This window comes from Erithacus rubecula (assembly GCF_903797595.1).
Source record: "Erithacus rubecula genome assembly, chromosome: 8".
Classification (NCBI taxonomy): Eukaryota; Metazoa; Chordata; class Aves; order Passeriformes; family Muscicapidae; genus Erithacus; species Erithacus rubecula.
In genome coordinates this window covers 33,219,755-33,232,952 of record NC_136659.1, presented here as the reverse complement: position 1 = coordinate 33,232,952, position 13,198 = coordinate 33,219,755, and the positions used below count along the sequence as shown (strand labels likewise).

At 39.4% G+C, this 13,198-nt stretch overlaps 1 protein-coding gene across 1 annotated transcript in view; it reads right to left on the bottom strand.

Annotated features, from left to right (window-relative positions):
- KYNU (kynureninase) overlaps positions 1-13,198 on the bottom strand; it is a 57,445-nt gene that overhangs the window by 31,209 nt on the left and 13,038 nt on the right. Inside the window, exons 4-7 of the mRNA XM_079311048.1 lie at positions 9,379-9,461; positions 3,707-3,768; positions 2,503-2,574; positions 945-1,019 (exon numbers count right to left, since the gene is read on the bottom strand). Coding sequence (XP_079167174.1) covers positions 945-1,019; positions 2,503-2,574; positions 3,707-3,768; positions 9,379-9,461 — 292 coding nt within the window. The remainder of the gene's footprint in view (positions 1-944; positions 1,020-2,502; positions 2,575-3,706; positions 3,769-9,378; positions 9,462-13,198) is intronic.

The window sequence follows — 13,198 nt, the reverse complement described above, 5'->3', positions numbered from 1 at the left end:
AGATTTGAAAGTTGTCTATCAGTTTCAGTCTGTACTTTTCTGATAAACTTGGTATCCCACAGGAAGCTATTATAAACCTGCCATATTCATATTTCAAAAACAATGTCTCACATCATCAAAAGTACAAAAATCCCCAAACCTGTGGTCATTAAATATGGAAGAATTTCAGCCACAAGGAAAAAAAAAATCAACCTCATTTTTGATTCTTTACAGGAAAATTACTGCCCCATCCTCCTCCTGTCTTCCTAGCAAGGGATCTTGTAAAACATACCACCACCTAGGGATCAATTAGGCAGTGAAAACCTAGAATTAAATTAGACTTGTTACTGAAAAAAGCTTGGGCAAGATGGTTGAATTGCAAGGGACTGTTATTATCTCAACAATCTCTGCAAATCTATCAAGCGTTCAGGAGTGGGCTCTTTACTCACAAGATGACTCAGATTTCAGAAGCAAAAGGTCACCCTTGGTTTATAGTTAGGTGACAAAGTTCTTAATGCTGCAGAAGTGAAGCGAGGCAGCCTTTCAAATTAATCTGAATTGCATATTACCCAGAGCAGACCTTTCCCTCAGCCCGTGCTGATGCAGACACAGTGGTGCTCGTGTTATGGCAATCTCTTACCTCAGGACATTCAAAGGGCATTGGGCATTCTCAATGTGTTACTATATTTTGCAGGTGACTCAGGATGCTGCCAGTTTTTTGGGTTTTTTTTTTGAAGCAGGAAAAATAGAGAAAATAGATTTTTTGTTCTTGCTCTTCCAGAAAAACTAGCTATTGAATCAGCAATTATAAAATGGGGTTTAATGTCAAAATATATGCTGAAACATTTTTGTTTATGTTTGACAAATTTGATCTATGTTATAATAAACACAGATTACAAATTTTACAGTAGAATATTTGAGAATATATGCCTGCAGCAAGCAGAAGGGGCAGATTCCTCACCAACCTGCTGTGGCTGCAGCAGGAGCATGCTTTTCTCCACATCCAGCCCATGCAGTCGGAGCTGGGACTCCACAGCATACTGCAAGAGAATTCCATGCAGACAACATTAACACAAATGCATGATAAACAATGACAAGGGAAAAAAGGACAAACACATCAGAACTTGAGAAAGGTGCTCAGATGCCTTGCTTTTCACTATAAGTAATGCTTGAAAGCATAATCCGACTCCACTGAGAAATTCACAGATTTCCTTTGGACTGAAAAATATCTGCATTTAATTCTTGAGAGAGACTGCAAGGACAAAGCCAAAGCCTGCATCCCACAGGATAAATCCATGGAGCAGAATGAGGGTGGGGATGGGGCCCTGAGCAGCCTGATCAGGGGGTGTCATCCCTGCCCATGGCAGGGGTGTGGGAACACGATGATCTTGAAGTACTTTCCAACCTAAACCATCCCATGGTTCTGTGATGTGATGGATGCACTTCACCAGAGGCCAGAAAGCCAAGCCTGCAGGGGTAGCAGCCAAGGAGAACTGAGCATCCCTTCTCCAGGAGCCCTGAGTACCCACACACCCTGCTACCAACACAAACAAGGTTTGGCCAGCACACACATCCTGCCCTGTGACATTCTCACCTCTTCTATTTCCAGCACAACAGGAGGGAAATAAGAGCTTTAAACTCTCAAGCTACTTTAAAAATCCTATCTGACAATTTTATTGATAAATAATGGTCCTGGAGATCAAATAACAATCATCAAATAAAAGTATAAAAGAGTTTAAAACTTCACGACAGGAACTGAAGTGACAGCAGTTGCAGAGATTATGACTGAAGTGCCATAGAAATTTAAGAGGATGGAGTGTAAATGTACAAGTGCACGTGGAACAAATGTGGGATTAATCTCAACATTACTTAGAATAAAAGCCATTTGAGGTGTACAGATCTGTGCCAGCATCTTCATTACAAATAAAGCTGTTAGTAGTAACTGGAGTCACTTTTATTGCACCTTAGAGATCAAATTTCTTATCAATTTCCAGGACTTTACAGTGCTGATGATAAAGCATCAGTGGCCCACAAACCCAAAGATTAATTTGCTCAAAGCTCTGATGCACAGGCTATTGTCTCTTATTTTATAGCAGACAAATTATGTTTGAACTAGTAATCTAAAGTGCCAAGAACAAACATTTCCATCTCTGTCTGGGGATATATAAGTGTTAATGTTGTGAGTTTGTATTGATTTGGTTTCATAAAGTAAAACAGCAACAAGAATTAATAAAACATTTACAACTTTAGTTGATTTAGGCCAGTAGTTTGCTCAATGTCTTTAAAATGACTAATAAATCAATGCACCCATTCAATCTTTTCCTCATGCAACACTTCTTACTTGAACAAAAGGAATAAAGCTACGATCTGTGAAATATGCTAAGCTCAAAAAAAATCTGACATATTCTTTTATTGTAATGTTACTTGGACAAGATGAGCTAATAAATATTCAAATCATACTACTGATATTCTTAGGGAAAATATGATTAATAATACAAATATGGTAAAATATTAATTTCTTACATGGTCAGATGGAAAGGCTCTTGCTTCTAGAAGAATTTTATAGCGTCTTGAAGTAGGCTTAAAGAAAGATAGCTGTTAAGGAAAAAAGAAGAAAGAAGTATTGAAATTTATCTAAGCAGAGATGAGAAAGATTCTCCCAGCATATAACTTAATAAAGACTGCTTTACTTTCATGCAGAGTACAGAGAATCCCCAGAAATTACAGATATTTCTTTGTCCATATAAGATTTATCAAAGTAGGAAAGTGTTACAATACTGTATTTCACATATCCATAACAAAGGCCACCAAAACCCAGCTGTGAAAACTTGCACTTACAGGAATCAATGGCAAAGCTTTGGCTGCAGCCAGGGAGGGAAGCTGGGGTTTCACCCAGCTCAGCCCAGCAATCAAAAGGAGCAGCTGGAGAGCAGCAGGCAGTGAAAAAGAATTAAGATTTACATCTCTGCCCTAAAACTTTAGTTATGGAATCATCCCTTCTTCCAAAACAAGGCTGGCCAAAGACCTGATCTCAGCACCTATGGTTGGGTGGTCTTTTCTTCTCAGCTCCTGGCAAGGAGCAGATCCAAGTGATAAACCTTGTGAGAACCACACAAATCAAAGCTTCTCATCTAAGATCACCCAGTTGAACAAAATCTTTGGAAATACTGGAGAGCCAAAGACAGGGTTTATGCTGCCACAGGGACACCTGAGCATAAATAAAACAATTTATGGTCTCTATGGTATGCAAATCAAAATGCTTTAGCACATTTTAGGCACATATAAAATAGTGTAATTTAAGTGACATCTCTTGTATGCAGCTGCATTTTAAGCTTAATTGATATTACAGCTTTGTCTTGCTCACAATTGAGCTCCTGTTTCTTTATCTATGAAATTTGGTGTGGAATTTAAATTTGAGAAGTTTCTTGCAAATGTTTCTTAAATAATACTATTTCCTCTGGCAAATGGCATACAACCCATGTGAGAACAGCTCAAACTTCCCCTACAGTGTCCTTGAAATTATTTCTCTGTCCAGCTTTCCTGCTTAGTATTGAGTCAGATCTTGCACATTCATTATTCAAGATACAACTCCCAAGGCTTAAAAACTTAATCTGTCACCCAGTGCTGTCTCTGTGAGGTTCTCAGAAAACACATTGCTTACACACACACAAAGAAAAGAGAAATAAACTTGGCAACACAGGATCAAATATACATCATAAAGACATACCATCAGAAGGTGCAAGTTAACAGTCAGCCCATTCATTAAGGCTATTTCTTGTCTTTTGGCCCCTGAAATAATAAAAAGATAAAAAGTTTGAAAAATTGTTGGAGTTTTTCTTTAAAATTTCAGAGAAATTTAGAACAGTGGTGAGAAGGCAAAAGCATGAATTCAGTCAATGTCTCTCCAAAGCCTGGAAAGGAAACAAACGTTTGAGGTGTCATCAGAGAGAAATAAAAAAAACTTCTTGTCTGACTCTCTACACTGCACTGGCAGGGAAATATTTATTTTTTTCAGGTCAGACACAGAAAACAAAAAAACCCCAACAAAATCTTCCCATTTCCCAACAAACCACCAGTGGATTTATTATCTTGAATACCTCAGACAAGTGAGGTCACAAAGATTACATGTAAAGCAAGACTTGAAGACTTATTTTTTTCAAAAGTTCATATGCAACCCAAGTGAGAAAACATACTGAGATAATCATCTGTTGTAAGTGGTTACTGTAATGTCAAGATAAATCTCATCCCTAATTAAAAAATGAAATAAGCAAAATTGACCTATTGGATATAACAGACCATTATTAATGTAGCAGCTTCACAGGAAGCCATTCCCACATTGCTCCAAGGAGGATAATAACAGATGCCTTTGGACTACAGCTAATCACAGGCAGAGCTAATTAGTAACAACTAATTGTTGTAAACAAGTATTTAGTAACAAATTCTCCTGCATTTGTCAAGCCCTGGTGAAAGGTTTTAGGCAGGACAGAGAATTGTGTATTGGGCAGGTTGGCACCAAGATTTGGAGAAAATCAATTCCTGTTTCCTTCTGGTATGTTTGGTGTCTGTTGTTAAAAAGCAGAAATCCATCCTTGAGACAAATCTATATCTTGAGAGTCTTTTTCAGATGGGAGATGTGCTCGTGAACCTTGTTCTGATCCTCACTCAGCCACAGATTCACCAAATGTGGAGAGAGGTGCAGAGAGGGAGGGATGAAGAGAAGTGTAAGAAAGAAGGAAGGGCAGCAGCCACTTGGAACCAATAAAGAGGAAGGAAAATATGATTTGGGGTTATAAAAGGGTAAGGGGAGTTACAAGAAAAGGAAAGTTGAATCCTGAATTTCTGCCTTAGGGGACACCTGACACACTGTCACTGCATCCTAAACAGTCTAAATTCAGAATGAGCATTTTTTTCAGCAAGGGAAAAAAGATGTAACCACGGGTTCAACCCAATACAGGCAAATATAGCCAAAGAACATGGAAATCTATAATTATAATTAATCCATACATTCCTCCAAAGCAAGCCTCAGCTTCTGCCAGTACAGGAAAAGCTGAGCACCATTCTCATTGAGGTGTTCAAGGACATTCCCAGGTGTTGCTGAAATCTCCAGGTTTTGGATAGAAGGATTTGGAAAACGTGTCAGTGGCTGGGAATGATCAGTTCAGGGGATGAGCCACAACAAAGAGGAGATGTCATGAATAAGGTCCCTCCTCCTTCAGACACCAGGAACATCAAGTTTGTGGAAAGAAATGCATGAAAGACTAGTTCTTCATAGGGAAAAATAAGCTTTTTACTTCACTTAAACTCCTCTCCTTTGCTTTCTTTTCTTCCCTCTGATAGCTTTGGATCTGCAGGCTCCATGCTGCTGGAAGAGGTCACCTTGGGGTTGTTCTATGGCAGATCCAGGGGACAGCTAGAGAGAGTGATTGCAGCTCGAAACAGTATTATTTGCAGTCTTAATATTTCTATGGAGCTCTTGAGGCTGAAAAAAAGGAACAGGAGCAAGAAATTATATTGTTCTTATTTTTCCCTCTGTTCCTTTTGTGAAATCTGTGGCTTTCACAGAAAATTCTGCACAAGCAATCCTCTGCCTGCTGTACTGATACTGTATAAAACAAATGGTTAATCTGTAGATCACTTCTAGCTGCATGCTAGCATCCCAAATTAAATATGACACTACATTTGTCATGTAAGTCTTGGTCTTCCGTAAATTATATATTTATTAAAAGCCTTCCATTATTGAATTTCATGCCCACAAAACAAACCCCATCCATGTCATTGGAAAACTGTTATCCTTTATAACCTGCACTGCATTTCAGAAAACAACCTTTCCATGATCCAATTAACCTATTACAATATTCAAAGACCCAGCACACGGGAGACAAAATTATGTTTGCCTTCCTTATTTCCTAACTTTATACCATATCTCCAGGACAGGCTAAAACCTGTATGTTCTGCTTGATAAATCTCCTCTTTAATAAAAGGAAGCAGCGTTTGCAAAGTACAACTTCAGAGACAATTATGATTGTGTTAGGCAGACACTGCCATCCTTCTCCTCTCTGACTGCTGGGGTAGTCTGATTCTCAGTGGAGTAAGTAAAAAGCATTTGTAAAATGATTGGAAATAAGGCTAAGGGCCCCAATTTCGAAAACATTTTGGTTATTTCAAATAATCCTTATCACTCAAAGTCACTCCAAATCTGCTCAGCGTTCAGTCTTCCCTCAACAGAGACCTGCCCGAGCACATCGTACAGCAGCAGCCACACAGTTAATCTTGTTCCATCAGAAGGTGATCCTGCCAAGGTTGTAATGTTTTAATAAAGTCTGGTAGGAGAAGCAGAGATTGCCTTCACTGCGTTCTGCCACTTGGTGTGAGCACAGAAAAAAAGCTTTGGCCTCCACTGACCTTGACTCTCCATTTCACAAGGTATTTACTACTGTAACTTTCATTGAACAAGAAAATGTGACTGCATTTAATAAGCAAGGTGTTCGTGCTCTATAAACCATTAAGCAGACAAAGGTGTTTTACAGTCTTTGGTCCATTCCTGAATAATCTCACCAAAGAGTTTTACTTGCTACCACTGCTTAGGATGAGAAATGACAATTCTTCTCCTCCATAACACATTCAATACTGAATAAAAAACAGAGTAAAATTCTGTTATTGTTTTTACATTAAACTCAGAATTCATTCAGCTACGTACTCATACACAATCAATATTATTTTTTGCTGGAAAATGGCACTTAAGCATAAATTGAGAGGGTTGGTACTTTAAGACCCCTTCCAACCCTAATCATTTCATGAATCTGTGGAATACCACATTGAAAAGAACATTTTAACATAGCATTTTTACCCCTCCATTTATCCTTTTAGCCTCTTCATTATTGCCTACAGTTTTAGAAATTGGAATTTACTATGATACATCCATTATTTCGGAAATATTAATTCACCTGCATTCTAAGAATCGAGTGATTCTTAACCTGTGTTCAGAAAAAAAGCCATGAGGGAATTTTCTAAACAAAATCTTCCACATAAATTTGAGAGCCAGATGTGAGCCTATACACCATTTTACAATTTAATCAAACAAAACCCCAAAAATCCTGGAGAACAGAATCCAAACTATGCCTTCTATCTTTGAGGGAAACAACAGGAAACACTTCCCAGGAAATAATTCTAAAAATAAAAAATTGGGTTAGTGTTCGGGTGACTTCAGTCGTAATTTTTATTGAAAATTTTAGAATATTTGTATACTATGAAGAAAATTATAATGAGTTCATTGTGTTAAACCATGGTGATGTAAAAGCACATGTAAAGTATCACATGGAGGTTGGTAAATAAAAGTAAGGAGATGGATGGGCAATTGGATGAAGTTTAAGCAAAGCTCTCATTTCCATCTCCTTACACCTACAATGCATCTTGCAGTTAAATTAATATTAAAATAGAAACTTAGTTGGCAGCTTCTACATGACAGATGGTTAAGGGTAAAAGGGTCCCAGCCTCATTCTCTGCTTTTTGCAGTGACTCTTAACCTCCAGCTGGGGCCAGAGGGACCCTGGCAGTGGCAGTGGCAGGAGGTCAGGGCTCAGCCTGCCATGGGGCTCCACATTCTGCAAACAAAGCAGAGGCAAACAGTCACAGAAGGTGATGCACAGAAAGATGATAACTCAGAAGCTTCCAGCTGTCCTTTGGGGAATCTTGGCTCTCTCTCTCTCCTGTTACATGAAGAACATCAGTGGTCTTACCTTGATTACTATTCGGGTGCCTGGGAATATGACATGAGAAATTCTTGTCTGCCTGCTTCATTAAATTCAAAGTTTCCAATTGAAAATTCCAAGGCACCTTTCCCCAGCTGTCCACAGCTTCCTAGTTGTACCCCACCAGAACAAGAACACCCACTGGCCAAGGGAGATGGGTCACACAGGAGGAAGCCCTAAATCAGCTGTGTTCAGCATTTCAACACCCTCCACACCTTTGTGTTTCCACATTTTTATGTCCTATGATGCTTAACAGATGAAGATGGTGTGCTTGCCCTTGAATGTAAGGAAAGCAAGAGAAGTAACTTCTTAACCTCCTGAGTAACATCACGTACAATAGTAGCAACTTTAAAAATCAGAACCCCCAATCTGCATTTTGGGATTTTTATTTCATTCTGCAGATGGGATTTTTCAACACAGCCCAGTGTTGCCCAGCAAATCCACACTTATATTTATATTCTCAGTGTTTCCACCATGGATAGACTAACTACAACAACAATTTATTGCATTTGTTCTGCTCCAATAATAACACCCACTATTTTAGCTATTTGGAAAGTTCATAAAGGATTCAGAGAGGGATTTTATTTATAAGTTTATAAATAAACTTGTCATGAAACATTCTTTAATGTCTCTGCTCCCAATTGTTCCAACCCCATTTGCTTTTCTTGAAGGAGAAAGACCATAATTTTCTCATTGAACACTTGTCTGCAGTTGGAGGAGAAATTACGATACAATATCTAGAATACAGTAGGTCAACACAAGGGAAATATTTTTCCTTAGTGATGGCATAAACAAATGCCTGATAATTCAGTTCTGACAATCACTACTGAGAGTTGCCTTCAATACCTGCATTGAAATATGGGCCAGATCTCCCCAAAATCTACTAACCTAGCCTTGACAGCAGCTGGGAGGGTTGGGGAGAAAAAGACCCTGCCAAGATAATGTCTCTTCCCCTTTCAGAGACAACTCTGAAGGAAATCCCAGTGCAAAATTATTTCAGCAACTACACAGAGCAAGCAGTGAGAGAGGAAATTTGCATTCCCACTCAGCTGACTGCTTTCATGGCAAATTCACCAGGAGGAGTCTCCAGGGCTCCTCAGTCTCTGGAATAAGCAGCAGCACTTCCTGCCAAAGTCCTGCAGCAAGGGGGACAGCAGGGTAATGGGAACTCATCAATAGCAGGTCCTGCCCCAATTATCTGCTCCATTGGCATAAGCAGCTCTCAAATATAAGTCTGGATTTAGTGGCAGGGAAAAGAGGAAAAGCAGAAAATGTCTAGATAGAAATCATTTATCAAAGGGGAAAGTTCATCATTTTACTTCTGGAAGAGTGACTGAGATTCTGTAATACCAAGTGCCCTTTAAAAGGGCTTCAAGTGTTAGTCCAAGTGGTTTATGATGCTCCAAGAAACCCTCTGCTGCAATTAGTTCCATGATATGCACATGGTCATACATTATCACATACATTCATCCCCTAAGTCACTCGCAGCCTTAAAATAAAATTTTAGTCCATGCACAAGAAAACCTACTTTCAAACATAAGAATAAAAGGAACCGAATTCTGCCTCCATAGTTTCAGGGTTTGGAGTATTAAAAGAAACCAAATTTGTTTTTATTTCTGGAGAAAGGCTTTCCCCTGCATGTGGCACCTACCAACCAGCTGAGCCATGGGGTCCAGGATGCACTCATCTGCCAAAGCCCACGGGCGCTGGCCATTGAAATGGCCATGGACACCTCTGAAAAGGAAAGCAAAATTTATCAACATCTGTGCTGTTCCATTTGCATCAGTCCAAAGAATAATGTCTGATTTGGAGACTCCACATGTGGAGGATGGATGAGTCTCATCCTCTGAGACTTGCCTAAACTGAGCACAACACTTTTCTTGTACCATTAAACCTCAGAGCAAAGGCAATTTATTGGTTTATGACAGGATTTCAGTTGCTTGAAATTGTTTATTTTGGCCCACAAAATTCCTCTATAAATTCCTCAGAATTAAAGATGATAGCTTTTTCACAAGCCCCCTGGAAGTGGCTGCATGGGTTCTGGAAGGCTCTGGGGACAGGAAAGCTGGGACAGGGCATCCCATTGTGGGATCAGGCTCACATCACAGACAGCAGAGACCACCCCACAGACTTCCCCAGCCTGCATTTCTGACTGGGCATTAGATGGTGCAGAGGATGACAGACTTAAATACTGCCTTGCTCCCAGACAGGAATATTTCTTGTCAGAAACAATTTCCATCCTCCTACATCTCCTGTCTGAGCTCACACTTCTGCATAAACCAGAGGGGACTTCATGCAGGGGCAGGTGATTCCCTGCATCAACAGAGCTGATTGCTAATTTTTATTGTTTCTCTTCTCCTTGAAAAATTGTTCTAGATCTCAGTGTGCACAGAGCTTTTTGGGTTGACAAAGGTTATTTAAAAACTTTATATTGCAAACTGCTCCTGGCTGCAGGGGATCATATGGTCACCTTAAACCCCAGTGTGCTGCTACTCTGAAGTGGCAGATATATAAATTCAGTTCTAGACTGAGTGCTCTGAACTAAATTTTCTTTCAATTATGATACAGAAGAAAAACTTCTAAGGTAGCTACTGTGCATATATAAATAAAAAGTTGCCTAGTTTCTTAAACATGCAGGGTGTAGAGTACAGATTTAAATGCAAATGGAAGCAGATTGAGAAAAGTAATAATGGTGCTAATCCATGGAAACATTGCTCTGGGCTCCCATCTCACACTGGATGATTTTCATATTTGCTGAGCACCACAGGGTACTTGTGAAGTTGGAAACACCAGGCTGCATGAGGCTGAGTATAAAGCTGTTTCAAAATAAGGACAAAGCCAGTAGGAATCCGGGGAGAGCAAAAGACACCCTAAAAGCTTTGATGTGGGAAAAAAAAAAGTAAAAAAAAAAAAGTATATAAACCTTTTAAAGAAGAGCTGGTGCACAAAGTTCACTCAAAATCACAGGAGTACAGCTGGCAGATTAAGACATGAGAGTGGAGGGTGCATGAGACATTACCCCATCCTCAGGGCTATTTGAAACATTGGTTTTCCCTATCCACCTCATACTTCCCTTCTCAGGTAGAGTTTCATTCAGTTTCCCACAAAAATTACCTGGGTGTTTTACAGTCAGACCCTTTTTGATCGACTTGGGTCTAATTCACACCTCCTAGGGATACTTTCAGAAAAGAACTACAACCCTAAAGAACAGGAGGGGTGCTGCTTTTAAAAAGCACAGTTGTATTAACCATTTCAAGCTTCTCATCCTTGCAAAACAACATTTAATTTTGGGCTGGATTAGGTCAGCAGCTGAAGGAGTGCACAGGTACAACTGAACCATCTCTTAGAGATAAAATAACATCCCCATGCTGAACAAGTCCAGTCCCATGCAGACAAGGAGGACCCTCAGTTTGGGTAAGGTCCTGGTTCAGCAGCTGACTGCTTTCCTCCATTTCAGAACTGCTCTCTGATGAGCCCTCGACAGCAGAGAGAGCAGGCAGTGTGAAATAACCCTCATTTACAAGAGCATTGCATAGATGAGGAATAAAGGCAGTGGGTGGGGAGGGGAGAAAATGCTGTGAGGGGCAGGATTAGTGTTCAAATTGCCTCCCTTCTATCAGCCCACAATGCAGCTGCATTCCCTGAAGACAGGGGTATATGTTTCACAAACAGCAAGACATTTATTGGTAATTTCCTGTCTTATTCTTAACTGTAATATAGCGATCAAGGGACTTTAGGATAATACAGACTGTTAAAATAAAACCCCCAAAGATTTTCAGTGGCTCCCAGCCTGAGGGAATCTGTATTTCTGAAAGAGGATAGCAAACATAATAAGATGGGAAAAATAAGTCCTAACTACCTATGGGATTCTCTTTCATTAGCTTTCCCTGATTTTATAGCCATTAGTGTCATTCTAATGGGAATTTACTAATGAAAGTTCTCTCTATCAGCACACAGGACTCTCAAAATTTCAGAATAAATTTCCAAGTTATCATGAAAACAGTTCTGAGATTTTGATCATGAGAATGTTTTATTTTGAGAGGAAAACATGGACATTTAACCATACTGAAAGAAGGGAGAGGCAGCATTTATTATTATTCTTATTATTATTCTTATTATTATTATGGCACAGCTTACAGCTTGCTTCCCTCTTGATGGCCAATATAAATGCCAAGAGACAAAAATTATTGCCTCTAAAATTGTAGTTAAAAGCATATTCTTGGACCCTTTTTTTTATTTTAATCACATGAAACTCTGTAGACTTTGCTGATGGCACAATACATCCTATTACACTTAGGTTGTAAAATTCTATGCTCTGCCTCAGAGAATTTATATCTCTGTATATTATGCCACCCCTCTCTCAGCTCTGGTAGGCACTGGGGGTAATAATCTTTAAGGACACAAGTGCACTGCTCCTGGCATTCCCCTCATACATGGAGAGCCTACATCCCTTTTTTCCCCACTGCACCCTAGGTAGCAAAAAAGATTTAAATTGAGGTATGCAAATTAATGAATACAAAACTTCACCCGTCAAATCACAGAGCATCAGACAAACAGATATTTCTTCAACTTCTATGAGAGTTTCTCATTGTGCAAATTAATTTTTAGTCAGTTACAATTTTATTTTCATTTTGGCAGGAAATCACAATGCCACGTTTTATTCGCTGAGGTCTGGTTGATTTAAGGCTTGCTAGGGGAGCTAGAAACACATTTTCTGAGATGATCCCAGGGTTTCAAAGGCAGTGAGAAAAAGAATTTAAATTAATTGCCATCTTCAGGAATCTTCTGTGCTCATCCAAATCTTGTTCAAGTGCAAATTTCCTTCTTGCTCCTTTGCCAAAAATGATGCAAGGTATTTAATGAGCCAGTACAGACTCTTAAGTTGGACCATGATTTCAAGCAAAGAAACAGCCTAAAAAAAGGAAGACATATCAAAAGAAAAAGAGCTGCACGGACCAGTAGATTACAGACAAAACTAAAACCCCTGGGCATTAAAACAGGCATTTGCAGCTCTCTCATACAACCTGCTGAAAGGCAGAGTGCTCAGAGGAGTCCTGAGGATGGCAGGAGAGGTGAGGCTGTCAAACAGGGCTTGGCCAAGCTGCTCTCCTGTTTGCAGGGTTCCCATATCTTGCAGGATTAGTTCAGCACACAGAACCAAAGACACCTTCTGACCTGCTGAAAATAGTATTTGATACAACAGGCTTTACATTGCAAAGCCTTCCTCAAACTAGGAGGTTGTTAATTGTATGTCCATGTCAGCCTCTTGCCAGATGGCTTGAATGTTTAGAAGTGTATATCTATATATATATAGACATATATACATGCTTTATTTCTAGCCTCAATTTATTAATTCCTTGTTTATATTTACTGTGCCAACATACTTTTCACATAAGTGGTTCCTTCCCTCCCCTACATTGATACATCCATTGAGAACAATATTTATTTTCCTTTCAGTCTTAACTTTGCTC